Source organism: Xenopus laevis, chromosome 7L (assembly GCF_017654675.1).
Source record: "Xenopus laevis strain J_2021 chromosome 7L, Xenopus_laevis_v10.1, whole genome shotgun sequence".
Lineage (NCBI taxonomy): Eukaryota > Metazoa > Chordata > Amphibia > Anura > Pipidae > Xenopus > Xenopus laevis.
Window position 1 is genome coordinate 131,802,105 of NC_054383.1, and position 13,535 is coordinate 131,815,639.

Genomic DNA, 13,535 nt, shown 5'->3' on the forward strand with positions numbered 1-13,535 from the left:
TCAAAATGCCACTCACACACACAAATGGAGGAAACCAGAAGAGAAAAACAAAACACAGGGTGATAGCAAAAACTAAATGGCTAAAGAGAACAGAAACAAATAAAAGATCATAGAAAAAGGAGAGAAAAGAGAATATGGCAAGTCATGAAATGCAGAATGAAAGAGAAAAATAATATCCGCAAAGTAATAAAAAAAAAAATCTTTGTTTTTATTGTTTTGTTTGATTTGTAACAATTATCATTTTTGTATTTTTTTTTAAAATTTTTAAAAATATTAAAATTATGTTAACGGCACTTCATTTTATTTCATGTATTTTATAAATGTGATGTCTCCCTGTCATTTTGTTTACATTATAAAGAAAGCACGATGTGAAGTTTTGCGGCAAGAAATGTGATTGTATTTTCCGGTCGATTTTGAATACGTCGCTTGATTCGAAAATGAACTTTATAACTTTAACCCATTGAAATTGGCCAAAAATATTCAGCAATTTTAACCATACCGTTCAGATGTATAGCTTTGAGAATTTCAGTTTCATTTTAATACATTGTACCAGAACATAAAGGTCTACTGTAAGGGCAAATACAATTATAACTCACAAGTTTAGAAACCTGGACATATTTTTAAATAGAAGAAACCAATAATTATATATTTGATGGCTGAATCAGTGTGCAGAATGAACAGAATAGCAAAATGAACTTACAGGCAGCATATTAGCTTTGTCCTTTACCTATTTTTTTCTTTATTCTTGGTATTAACCAGGGACTAAGGCAGCATTTTCTATCCGATGGTGGCAGAGACTGTACTGTGTAATTCCTTAATATACTTAGCTTTCATACATACCTTCAGGCTGTGACTTGTCTACTTTGAAAGCCCACCGCCCAGGATAATTAACGTTACTTGAGTTTGTCCAGTTGAACGAAATTTCCTTTGGCTTATTTAATTGATAGTATCCTGTAATGTTTCCACTGTTCAACCCAGCCTGTTCAGAAAAGCATCACATTAAGGACTATTGATAATAGACTTTGGCCATACAATGCTGGTGGGAGGAAGACAAATCAGAATATGAAAGATGCTTTGAACACTGTTAATCACAGACAACTTATGACTGAGTGAAGTAAATCGATGGAAATGCCTCAATGCACAATGTACATTTTCCTACTTGTTTCTGTAGGAAGCAATAAATCAAACACATATTCCATTGGCAATGTTACAGCAGCACTCTATGCATTCTATCTTAAAGGACAAGGAAAGGCAAAAAAATAAAATCCAATTTTTACTTTCTTTAATGAAAAAGAAACCTATCTCCAATATACTTTAATTAAAAAATGTGTACCATTTTTATAAGAAACCTGACTGTATGCAGTGAAATTCTCCCTTCATTTACTGCTGTAGATAGGAATTGTCAGACGGCCCCTAACTGCTGAGCAGGGAAACAATCATACTTATGAACAGCAGGGGGAGCCCCCGCCTTACTTCCCAGCCATGCAGAACTCAAGCAGCTTTGTTTATGACGATCCCTAAGCAGCCCAGACCACACTGAGCATGTGCAGGGTCAGGGTCAGGCAAAGATGTATAACAAAGTTACAAGATGGTGACCCCCTGTGGCCAACTTTGAAAGCATAAATCATTTGTTTGATTAGGCTTGTGGTGCAGTACCTTCATGCTTATGTTCAGTATACAAAATACAGCATTTCTAGCCTTATTCTATTTTAGACTTTCCTTGTCCTTTAACTACAGACATCCTTGCCTTACTGTTTTCCATTGGGTAATGCTGCTTTCTAATTAGGGGATGTTCTCTAAAAACACAGACAGCCAAAATGCTTAAGATTCAGCAAGAAAATCTTAAATCTGGCATTTCTTTTTAAACAGGTGACTAATAAATTCTACAGGGGTGATTTATCAATGCTCAAATTGAATTTTAATTAATTTTTGCAAGTACAGTTTTTTTATTTAAATTTAGAGATTTCAAAAACTCAAATTTTAGAGATTTATTAAACCTAAAAACTTGAATGTAAAAATTACATATCTAAAAGCTGCAGAGTTCATGTAGAAGTCAATGGAAGAAGTCAATTGGCAAAATCTGAAGCGATTATTCAATTTGAGTTTATCGAATGTTTTTTGAGCTTAAACTGACAAATTCAAGGTACTCGAGTTTTTTTCCCATGGATTTATTTTTATATTTGGATTTATTAATAAAAAAGCAAACTTTAAAGTTTTTTTTGTTAAATGTTAAATTATTCGAAGTAGAAGAATTCCATGCAGTGAGTGCCATGGTTGTAGTGAAATCTATGCAGCAGTCTGCTGTCAGGAACATGGCACTGTATACCGGCGGCCATGTTTTAAAAATAAAACTGTTCTGATTATTCGCTTTTTTTAATGCAGCCATTATTTTTATTCAAGGTGTAAATGTGTTGGGGATCAATTAAATCAACTTCTTTAGCAATGTCCTTTACGTAAAAAAAAATCAAAAACACAAAACTCTACATTGCAGTAATAAAACACTTTTAAATACCATTATTATAATTACTTACCACTGCAAGGAATGACCACTGAATTATAGCATAGTTAAAAAGAACAAATGAACTGGTTCCATCTGTGGCAAGAACAACCTGAAATGTATTCGCCTAGATAAGAGATGAAAGTGTCAGATCCCTACAGTATGGTCCCAACAGTACAATTATAATATAACAGATACAGTAAAAGTAATGTCATGAAAAAATGTCAACATAAAAATGGGAAAAAATGGGAAAAAATTGCCCATATGCTATAAATAACTGGCCTATAACTGGTGTAATGAATAAGGCAGACGTGAAACAGCAAGACATACTCTCAAGTTCACCAAATTTCTGTTTACAGAAATACCAGTTGGGCCCCATAAACTGCATCAAGATATTCTATAGATCCTATAATGATTCCTTTAGTATGGGAGACAATACTACTTTGGGACTGAGAATGGAACTGTCCAGACATGACAATACCAAACCCTTGCCTCATGTCACAGTTGATGTTGCTGATGGGAAAAAAAAAAACTGTGAATTACGTTTATCAAAGGATTCAAAGGATTTTTGAAGGAATGTCCAAATTGAGCAAAGAAGGACAAAACTGGCCTATAGATTTGACTGATTTACTTAGATGTTATTGGATTCCTTTGCCTTCTATTCTGACCAATCTCTCCATTTTTATATTTGTTTCCCTTTTCTTTTCACCTCGAGCTGTACTCATGTAGCATATCATTCTGTTTTAAAATGTAAAATTCAGTAAAAACATACTTTTTAAAAAGATTTAGAGGCTGATTTAGCAGCCAAACGGATCAATTGAAAACGAATACTAATCAATGTTCAGGAATTCAGTCTCACAATGACTATTTTGGGATGATGAATCCCATGGAAGGCTACCTTCATTTCTTTCCAGTGTTTTGAGGTCAATATCAGTATTTATGCTCTTTTCACGATGATTTATCAGAATTAAATCAATTCAAATCTTTCAGAGTGTTTGTGTTAGAGTGTAATTGTTGAACAGCCTGCCAGCAGGGCTGATCATATCAAATGTGGGGCCCAATTGGGACCATGTTGGCGGGGCCCCTAGACAAAGTGTTGCTGGCTACTGACACACCAAGTATTTAGGAAAATAAGGGCACACAGGCACAAAATAGAAAGGAAAGGGGCAGACAAGGTAAGAGAGTGAGAGGGATGAAATAGGAGAGTGGACTGGGCCAATTAGTTTAGGGCAGGCTGGGCCGATTCAGCTTGGGAGCAGGCTTGGTTGGATTGGGGGTACGCAGGGCCTATCAAGGTTGGAGGAAAGCTGGGCCTATGAGACTTGGGGGCAGGCTAGACCTATGGAGTTGGGGGATAGGCTGGCTTATCAGAGTTGGGGATCGGCTGGACTCTCAAAGTTGGGGGCAGGCTAGACCTATGGATTTGGGTATGGGCTGGACTCTCAAAGTTGGGGGCAGGCCAGGCAGCATCATGTGCTGAGGGAAATATTATCTGTGCTGCCCTGTGGTGTGGGGCCCCCAGAGGTGCGGGGCCCTATTGGGCCCAATTGGTCCAATAGGCCTAAGGCCGGCCCTGCCTGCAAGGTATCTTTCTGCACCACATTCTAAAAGTTAAAGTTTGCACAGCTACTCGTGGTTTTTAATTGGTTGACAATGAATATCACAACACTTTGAGACATAACATCAAACTGATACCTGACTGGCAGCTCCTGGAAACCGTGGCACCTTGTCCCATGTCGTTATAAAGACCCACTTGGCAGAAAATGTTACTTCTGGAAAGTATTTATTGATGTCTTTAGTTACATTTGCCAGCAGGGTGGAATCATTGCTCTGCCGGTAGTAAATGTCACCGGATAGTACGTTATAAAGGTCTGCCCAAAACGGGGCAATAAAGGGAACGGACCCCTTAATAGGAAAATCTGCTGTTGCATAAACACAGTAACTTGCAGTGAAGGTCAGCAATCCTTTGTTGCACAGCTAAAAGAAAATACATTCAGTGTAAGATGGACAAAAATTTGGTGCAATTCTAAACCAATATGTAAGGACACAGTTAACTAAGTCCTGTAAGGGTTCAGCTTTGGTTGGTCTGGAGATGGCCTAGATGTTGAGGATTCAAGCTATTAGCTGGTATTTTTTTTTTAAATATAGTAATAGACACATTAAGGGGCCGATTCACTAACTTCGAGTGAAGGATTCGAAGTAAAAAAACTTTGAATTTCGAAGTTTTTTTTGGGCTACTTCGATCATCGAATGGGCTACTTTGACCTTCGACCTTCGACTACGACTACGACTTCGAATCGAAGGATTCGAATTAAAAATCGTTCGACTATTCGACCATTCGATAGTCGAAGTACTGTCTCTTTAAAAAAAACTTTGACCCCCTAGTTCGGCATCTAAAAGCTACCGAAGTCAATGTTAGCCTATGGGGAAGGTCCTCATAGGCTTGCCTAACTTTTTTTGAACGAAGGATATTCCTTCGATCGTTGGATTTAAATCCTTCGATCATTCAATCATACTATCTGCGCTAAATCCTTCGACTTCGATATTCGAAGTCGAAGGATTTCAATTCCCAGTTGAATATCGAGTGTTAATTAACCCTCGATATTCGACCCTTAGTGAATCAGCCCCTAGGTATTTTATGGTGGGATAGAAAATGTCAAGGTCTCCTATTTACAGACACGTACCACAAGGGTAAAATTAGAGAGGCAAAATAAAGTTATATGGTATGTTACAGCTTATTATTATTCATAGTGTTTTTCTTTATAGATTTTGCTTTAATTTGCCAAACTGAGACTTGAACTATGTGGATTTAAGAAAAATAATGCATGATACATATTTTTTTTTTAATTTAGCTCTTAATTTTGTTCATGAAAGACCTGAACCCGATTCCCAATCGTTCATAAATGATACCCTTAGATGCAGATTTATCAAGGTTTGAATTAAAAATTTGAAATTAGAATTTTTTTATGGTCAAATCTGTCAAATTTGACTAGCGAGTTATTCAAATTTGATTTGAGCTTTTTAAAAAAAAATTCTAATTTGATTTTCGACATTTATCATATGGCCCTTTAAGAATTCAAATTTGACTATTCACTACCTAAAACTTGTGAATCCATCATAATCTGTGTAAATCTGGCTCCATATTCTTTGTTCATGCAGTTGGAGTTCAAGGGGCAAATTCACTAAAGTGCGAAGTGCCTAACGCTAGCGCAAATTCGCCAGCATGACGTCATTTTGTTACTTCGCCGATTTACTAACTGGTGTAAATTCGCTAGCGAAGTGGACCTACTCTAGTGCTACATAGCACCCTTATGCCAGGCGAAGTTGCGCTATGGCGAAGGGACGTAACTACGCTAATTCACTAACTTGCGCATTTTACTGAACGTTACTTCTTGCGCCAGACTTGCCTTCGCCACCTCAGACCAGGCGAAGTGCAATAGAGTAGATAGGGATTGCTTCAAAAACAGTTGAATTTTTTTCTAAGTCCCAAAACACGCTGGCGTCTTTTCCTTTTTTAAGTGTGATAGGCTGGAAAAGATCGTAAATTTTTTTGGGGGTACCCTCCTTCCCTCCTACATTTCCTAACATATGGCACCTAAACTATACAGTGGGCATATGTCTAGGGCAAAATAACAACTCTATTTTATTTTATGAAGCTTTCCCAGGCCTGTGTAGTGTAATGTGTTTGTTGCTACATATATGTGGCGTAATTTGAATATACGTATGCAAATTAGGCATCGCTAGCTTAACTTCACTTTCCTTGACGAATTAACGCTAGCGCAACTTCGCTACCGTTCGCCTCCCTGAGTGCAACTTCGGATTTTAGTGAATTAGCGGCGCCCTACTGAAACTTCGTCTGGTGAAGTGCGGCGAAGTGTGGCGAAGCCTGCACTAGTGCAACTCCGCAGGTTAGTTAATTTGCCCCCAAAGCTTTCAAAACATTTTCCCCAGCACTGGACTAGTATGTCCATTATGCCCGTGTTTGTTTCAGTGTTTGTAATATAATGAAGTTAAAAATATACAATAATCTCTGTATGTAAGATAACAGCAAGATGGCACAGTGCTGGAAATCTGCTTTCTTATTGGTTAAGTCGCTTGCATCTTTACTTTTTGGTAAACTTCTTAGTAATATAGTATATCCGTTTTAGGTTGCAGTGTTACTGGTGGGTGCATTGGAGAATAGCATGGGATTATATTACTAAATCATTTATGTTCATATGATCAGATGAGGTGAGGTTACAAATTAGCAAAGGCAGGAAAAATCTAATTTTATCCTCATATTATCTGTGTGTATTCGCAGAAGAGTCATTGCACATGCATAACTCACATAAAGAGAAGAATAGGTGTTTCCAAAAAGGGGGAAGTTGACAGTGAACTTTATTGCCACAGAACCATAATCTTCGTTTTTGCTTAGACTGTCAGTTGCATTTCCATATTCATACAGAAGACCTAAAATAATTTAAAAATGGAAAATATGGTAAGCACCACCAATAATGAGAATAGCCTCCTTAAACTGAAAGTACTTATATACTGGTAACAAACAAGGGAAAGTTGTGCTCACCACTATTTTTTAAAACCATTAGGCGGGGGTGCAATGAGGCTGTGACCACAAAATACATATAGACAAATACAAGAGTCCTCTGCACTCAACCCATTATCAATATATTTAAGACAGAGACATTTTGTGCTACTGCTACTGAAAAATGCCTTACCCTTTAAACAAAACAGGGATTGTTTGTCCATATAGTTTATACAGGAGCAGTGACCAGCTCCATGTTGTAGCTCCCTCCCTTCCCAGCTATAGTCAGGTGATCCCACTGGTGTCTAATAAAAGGGCAGCCAAGTTTGGGAGTTTTACTTTGAAAGCAGCAAGTAAGTTGCAGGTAAAACTTAGTCCCTTTGTAAAATGTATAATGAAGCAATAGAATTCTTAATGAATCAGATGAAAATTGAGCATAGGACTGGCCAGATATGGGATGACTTTGACTTAGTTGGCCAGCTTAAATATATTGCAATATATGGACAAACAATCCCTGTGTTGTTTAAAGGGTAAGGCATATTTCAGTAGCAGTAGCACAAAATGTCTCTGTCTTAAATATATTGATAATGGTTTGAGTGCAGAGGACTCTTGTATTTGTCTATACTTATATACTGGTTTGAGGCATTACATTCATTGGGATTGGAAATGTATCCCTTGCGTTATCAGCCCTGGCACTATGGTATATTATAGTCAATTATAATTTTACAATTCATGGCAGTGGTTTTGAAACTGTTGGGATGCTCAGCCCAGTGTAGAGGCTGGGGAGGATATACTGAGGAACACTTACGGGAGGATTTGAGGTGAATGCCTAGCTTTCCTCCTGGAAGCCCAGTTTCAAGGCTAACTCAGCTGAGATCTCATGTGGACATTTAGAGGCAGATTGATCAAGGGTCTAATTAAAAATTAAAGTTTTAAAAATGAATTTCAAGTTTATTTTAGTGTAATTTGACTAGGAAATAATCCAAATTCGATTTGAGTTAAAAAAAAAAAATCAAAATTAGAATGTACTGTCCCTTTGAGAATTTGAATTGGACTATTCGCCATCTAAAACCCGCCGAATTGGTGTTTTTTTTGTCTATGGAAGACCTCCTACAATCAATTTGGAGTCGTTTGTTTTTTTAAAAACATTTCTTTTCTTTTAGTCAAAAAAATTCTATACGAATTTGATTCAAGCTTGCAGGTCGATTCTATTCACCCAAATATAATTTTTTTTTTTTTTAATAAATTTCGATTGGTAATTTTTTTCGAATTTCGAGTTGATGGGAGTTTTTACAAACTCCCATCAACTCAAAATCGACCTTTGATAAATCTGCCCCCAATTGTCAGCCTATATTTTCTTGGAATTATAACATTATCTTATTCAGGACTATTTATCAGTTATATGTGAATATATTTTATAGGAATAAAAATATAAATACTTGAATACCATTTTTTGCAGCTGTTCCTTGCAATGCAATATAAGCTAAAAAAGAAAGACAAAAATATAAGTGAATATAAATTTCAGAATGATGCCGTACATATAGTAAGTGGCCAAGAATTAAGGAAATGTGCCACTGGACAATAAAATGTAATAAAACTTGCTACAGCAAAAGTCATTCATTTATAGAAAGATCTTTCATGTCCATACACAGATATATCCACTTGTTTATCAAGGTCACCAAAAGAGCAGATTTTGGCCATTTTGGACTACTCCAATGGTTTGTCTACTGGGCCAATGATTAGATCACATGGGACACCTATGCAGATATTCTGGAGAGAACTGCATCAACTTCATAATACCGGCCTCAAACCTGCCTAATAGATATCTGGCCAATTTTCAGCAAGATGGTTGGTCATGCCAATCAGCAGGTAACAGTGAGCTGCTGATTCCATCATGAATTGTTGAGTCAGCAGCTTTTATTGACCTGTCCATGACCAACTTTTTTTCTGATCCAGAATGTTTTTCATAATTACACTACAGAAATCTAAGACACATTAATGAAAAGTAGTGCACGCCTTATGTTAAAGCTAAGCAGTTAATTTTAATTTATTGTAGGCTTTCAGGTCATTGCTATTCTTAAGTTCCTTCATGTTAATTTAGGTAGATACATTACAACTTGGTAATCTCTTGTAAATATTTTAGGTCTTTAGTCTTTTGAGTTAAAAGCATTTTGTCCTACTAGTTATGCAAGAAGTGGAAACTCGGTGGGACTTCATGGTCCACCATGCAGCAAGACTACAGGAACACTGACTTTGTGCCTGATTAGAGTTCTGTGGAGCACGAGTAAATGTGCATTTGACAGCTTTGATCTGCCGTAGTTTAGAAGGTAAAGGTGTTAACTCAACAATTAGCAGATGTCTTACTAAGTATACTTTGGAATCCACAAAAATAGCAAACTCACCAAGCAGAAAAATCTTTGAAATATAACAAAGGTCCATATTTAGACAGGAAAAACAACACTGATTGAGAGACTTTTTTTCTGATGCACCTGTAGAGTGTGGAAAGAGGTAAATAAGACTGGTATGTAAAACATTTACTTATACATTTTACATAAAAATATACTGTAACATACCCCTTATATTCCATTAATCCAAATACTAAGCACAGCAAGGGTATTATTTGTGAATGTGTAGAGGGTTATTTACTAAACTCCGAATGCAGAAAATCTGAAAAAAAAAAAATCATGAATGTTTTGGAATTTACTATACCCCGGGATGGAAAAAGTCAGAAAATTTGGCATCTCAGACCTGTGGAGGTTGCATATACAGTGTAAGTCAATGGGAGAAATCACAAAGATTTTTTGATCTGCGCTGGGTTTCGTGCAATAATCAAAGTTTTCTGGCACAAATTCGAAAACATCTGACTTTTCGTGTGGGAATTCCGAAAAATTCGTAAAATTCAGATTTTTTCCTGCAAACACAATTTTCAGGAATGTGTCGCAATAAATAAGCCAAAAAACTAGTTTGGATTTGGTCTGATTTTTTTTTTAGAAAATATTGAGATCAATTCGGACTTTGCTGAATAACCACAGTAGAGTTATGGCAATATCCCGTAGTCCCCATCTGAATAATGATAATAATAACATTGGTTTGAGCAAATATATTCTGTGCAATGATCCTAAGAGCTTTGGAAGAGCTGAAAAAATAATTCCATGAAAACCAGTGGGCAAGCTCTGCAATGTTCATGCTTGTAGAAATAAGTTAAACTGTAATAAAATATTAGAGTTTAACAGAAATGCAAACTGAATATTCACACATGGTGGAGCTCATTTACTATGTGCCGAGCAGGGTGCAAAGTGGAAAACAAGTGTACAATCTGCCATGTTTATAACACTTTGCACCATACCATGCATTTTGATAAATTGCTACAGGTCAAGGAGCTCCAAATTGAAGCACCAAGATCTGTTTTCCCCCAATGAATACACTGCTGCCTGCATTCAGCAGTATCCAAGAGAGGAAACAGATGTTCTCTTAAAATCGCCCCCCTTGCCAATGCACCAGACCCCCTCAAGTGCACCAACCCCAAAGCTTTGGAACCACTGGTAAGTCCCATTCTCTTACCTAATAAGTCAAAAATTAAACAGAAAATTTAAAAAAACGATGCCAATGTAAGTATCCTGAATTGTCAGTATCCCTTAGCAGAGTTCAGAAGGAATGGTCCCCTTGTACAGTCACATGCGTAAAACAAGCAGGAACAGTCCCTAATTTTGCTTATTCTGAGACATATCATAAGACTAAATTCCTCAATTGCTCATCGTTTGTGCAGAGATCCATCAAGAGGATATTCCAACTTAAGAACTCCCTTGAATAAAATGCTGGTCCATTTTTTCCATTCAGCCTGATATACAGTATATGTTGCAGGAGAATGACATATTGGTTCAATAACTATAAATAATTGTGTTGTCTTTGGAATCCATTAGGTGGACATTGATACATCAGATTGTAAGGTGATAATAACAGTCATAGTAACATATAATCAGCCTTTTATGTTTATATACAATATAACCTGCCTAACTGCCAGTTGATCCAGAGGAAGGCAAAAAAAAACCCATCTGAAGCCTCTCCAATTTGATTCAGAGAGGGAAAAATTCCTTCCTGACTCCAAAATGGCAATGGGACCAGTCCCTGGATCAACTTGTACTATGAGCTATCTCCCATATCCCTCACTTGCTAAACACCATCCAACCCCTTCTTATACCTATCTAATGTATCAGCCTGTACCACTGATTCAGGGAGAGAAAAACCCTGAATTTTTAGACAGAACCTCCTGTCCATCTAAATATTGGCAACATTGACTTACAGGTTCCATCCCAACTTATAGTCATAGTCTTTATCCCTGGTACTTAGGGGCAAATTTACTTATGGTCGAATATTGAGGGTTAATTAACCCTCGATATTCGACTGCCGAATGGAAATCCTTCGAAGTCGAAGGATTTACCGCAATTCGTTTGATCGACCGAAAAATCTTTAGATCGAACAATTAAATCCTTCGAATCGTTCGATTAGAAGGATTATAATCCATCGATCGAACGATTTTTCTTCTATCCAAAAAATCTTAGAAAGCCCATGGGGACCTTCCCCATAGGCTAACATTGACTTCGGTAGATTTTAGGTGGCGAACTAGGGGGTCGAAGTTTTTTTTTTTAAAGAGACAGTACTTCGACTATCGAATGGTTGAATAGTTGAACGATTTTTAGTTCGAATCTTTGATTCGAAGTTGAAGTCATAGTTGAAGGTCGAAGTAGCCCATTCGATGGTCGAAGTAGCCAAAAAAAACATTCGAAATTCAAAGTTTTTTTTCTTCTATTCATTCACTCGAGCTTAGTAAATGTGCCTCTAAATGTGTCTTGTTTTAACCACTAACATAACTAATAATGTGCTAGATTCAATTCAGCGAGAAAACAGTTTATCACGTAAAAAGTAATGGACAAGGTTCAATTTGAGATGCAATTCAATTTAGAAAAACTTATCTCATGGTTTATCACATGAAAACTCCATTGAGGTCTATAGAAAAAAAACTGGAACTGAAGTTGGAGAAAAGTTTTTTTCTCCTTGAATATAATATTGTCCTTGACTTTTCACTTGATAAACCATGAACGTTTTCTCATTGAATTGAATCTGGGCCAATGTGTTTCGTGGATCATCATCCCTAGAAGGCTTTTCTATCTACATACTGAACATTAGGAGAAAAACTCATTGCTCGAGTAACACAATATCACACAGTAATTAGCAAAAAAAACAACTAGTGAGAAATAATGTTGAGTGAAACTACCCAGTTTACTTCAGCAAAAGAATCACAAAACCCTGGAAAAAATTCTCAAAATAGCAAAAATTTGCCCAAAAATTTCACAAATTGTATTCAACTGACCTTTTTTTTGCTGATTCAATTCACTGAAGTCAATGGGTATTTTTCCTCACTTTTTTTCTCATACCAAATGCGTTGAAATTTTGCCACAAATTTATATTTGGCAAAGAAATGTTCTTATCTTTTGTGAGACCTATTACACAGCTGCTGTCTTGGGTTACAATTCTAGATGCAAAAACTAATTGAAAAAAGAGGAGAACTGATAGGAACAACAATAGCTGGTTGTAATGGAACAGCCCCAGAATATGTTTGTAAGGTTTATTTATAAGCGTCTAAATCTTAGTTCCCACAAAAACAGACTAAACTTTACCCCGTTATTTAATGTTCCAATCACAAGACTATCTTTCAGTGGATGTCTTCCTTTTGGATCTGCACAGAGCAGAAATCAGCCAGTTTAGTGTTTTATGGACCTCATTATTATTAACTCTCAGCCTTGTGATGTAAGATTGAAATATCTGTACCATACTGAACATCTTCTGGGGCCATTTGAGAGTAGAAGACAATTACAAATTACAGGATATGGAAAATAATTGGAATCAAAGGGTCAGACTTACCAATATCCTTACTGGTACACAATCTCCATATTCCTAAATTCTCTGCACCACTGTTTTAAATGTGGTTTGTTTCTTAGGTTTTATCAATAGAAGGTGGAACTCCCTGTTAGAAGGCGTGAAGGCCTTTACGCTACATGAAGAAAAATAAAGACATGGAAAAAAACAGACAGAATGAGAGAAAATGCGACAAAGATGCACCTGCCCCTCCTACATAGTTTTTCTGCAGGTGATTTATATCATGGGTTTCTTTCAAATATCCCTAAAAATACCTTAAAAACTATTAAGACATACGCATGACACCCTAAAATTCCTGTTGTGTAGATTATAATAAAATTTCAGTATGGAAAGGCACCTTCGAATTTGAGGAGCAGGAATGAATGAAGAGCATATTGATTTTCTATGAATGTATATCGGAACTCTAACACTGCTCCCCCAGACTAATAATAATATCAAAAGTTGTTAGGGGTCATTTATTACCTGTAGAGTAGGGTGCAGAGTGCAGAAAATGGGTGCTGAATCTGAACTGTGAATCACACACTGGTTTAGAATACATACATTAAATGGGCAGTAAGGGGCATACTCTTGTACCACTTAGTTCCC

At 36.6% G+C, this 13,535-nt stretch overlaps 1 protein-coding gene across 1 annotated transcript; it reads right to left on the reverse strand.

The window, feature by feature from the left end:
• Positions 1 to 279: 279 nt before the first annotated feature.
• Positions 280 to 13,056, reverse strand: LOC121395659 (sushi, nidogen and EGF-like domain-containing protein 1). Its single transcript, XM_041569747.1, has 7 exons — positions 12,936 to 13,056; positions 9,419 to 9,505; positions 8,464 to 8,499; positions 6,825 to 6,946; positions 4,193 to 4,474; positions 2,532 to 2,624; positions 280 to 979 (listed from the first exon to the last, which is right to left on the reverse strand). Exons 2-7 carry the CDS (start codon positions 9,453 to 9,455, stop codon positions 824 to 826), a joined length of 726 nt encoding a protein of 241 aa, XP_041425681.1. The 5' UTR covers positions 9,456 to 9,505; positions 12,936 to 13,056; the 3' UTR covers positions 280 to 823.
• Between the last annotated feature and the right edge of the window lie 479 nt (positions 13,057 to 13,535).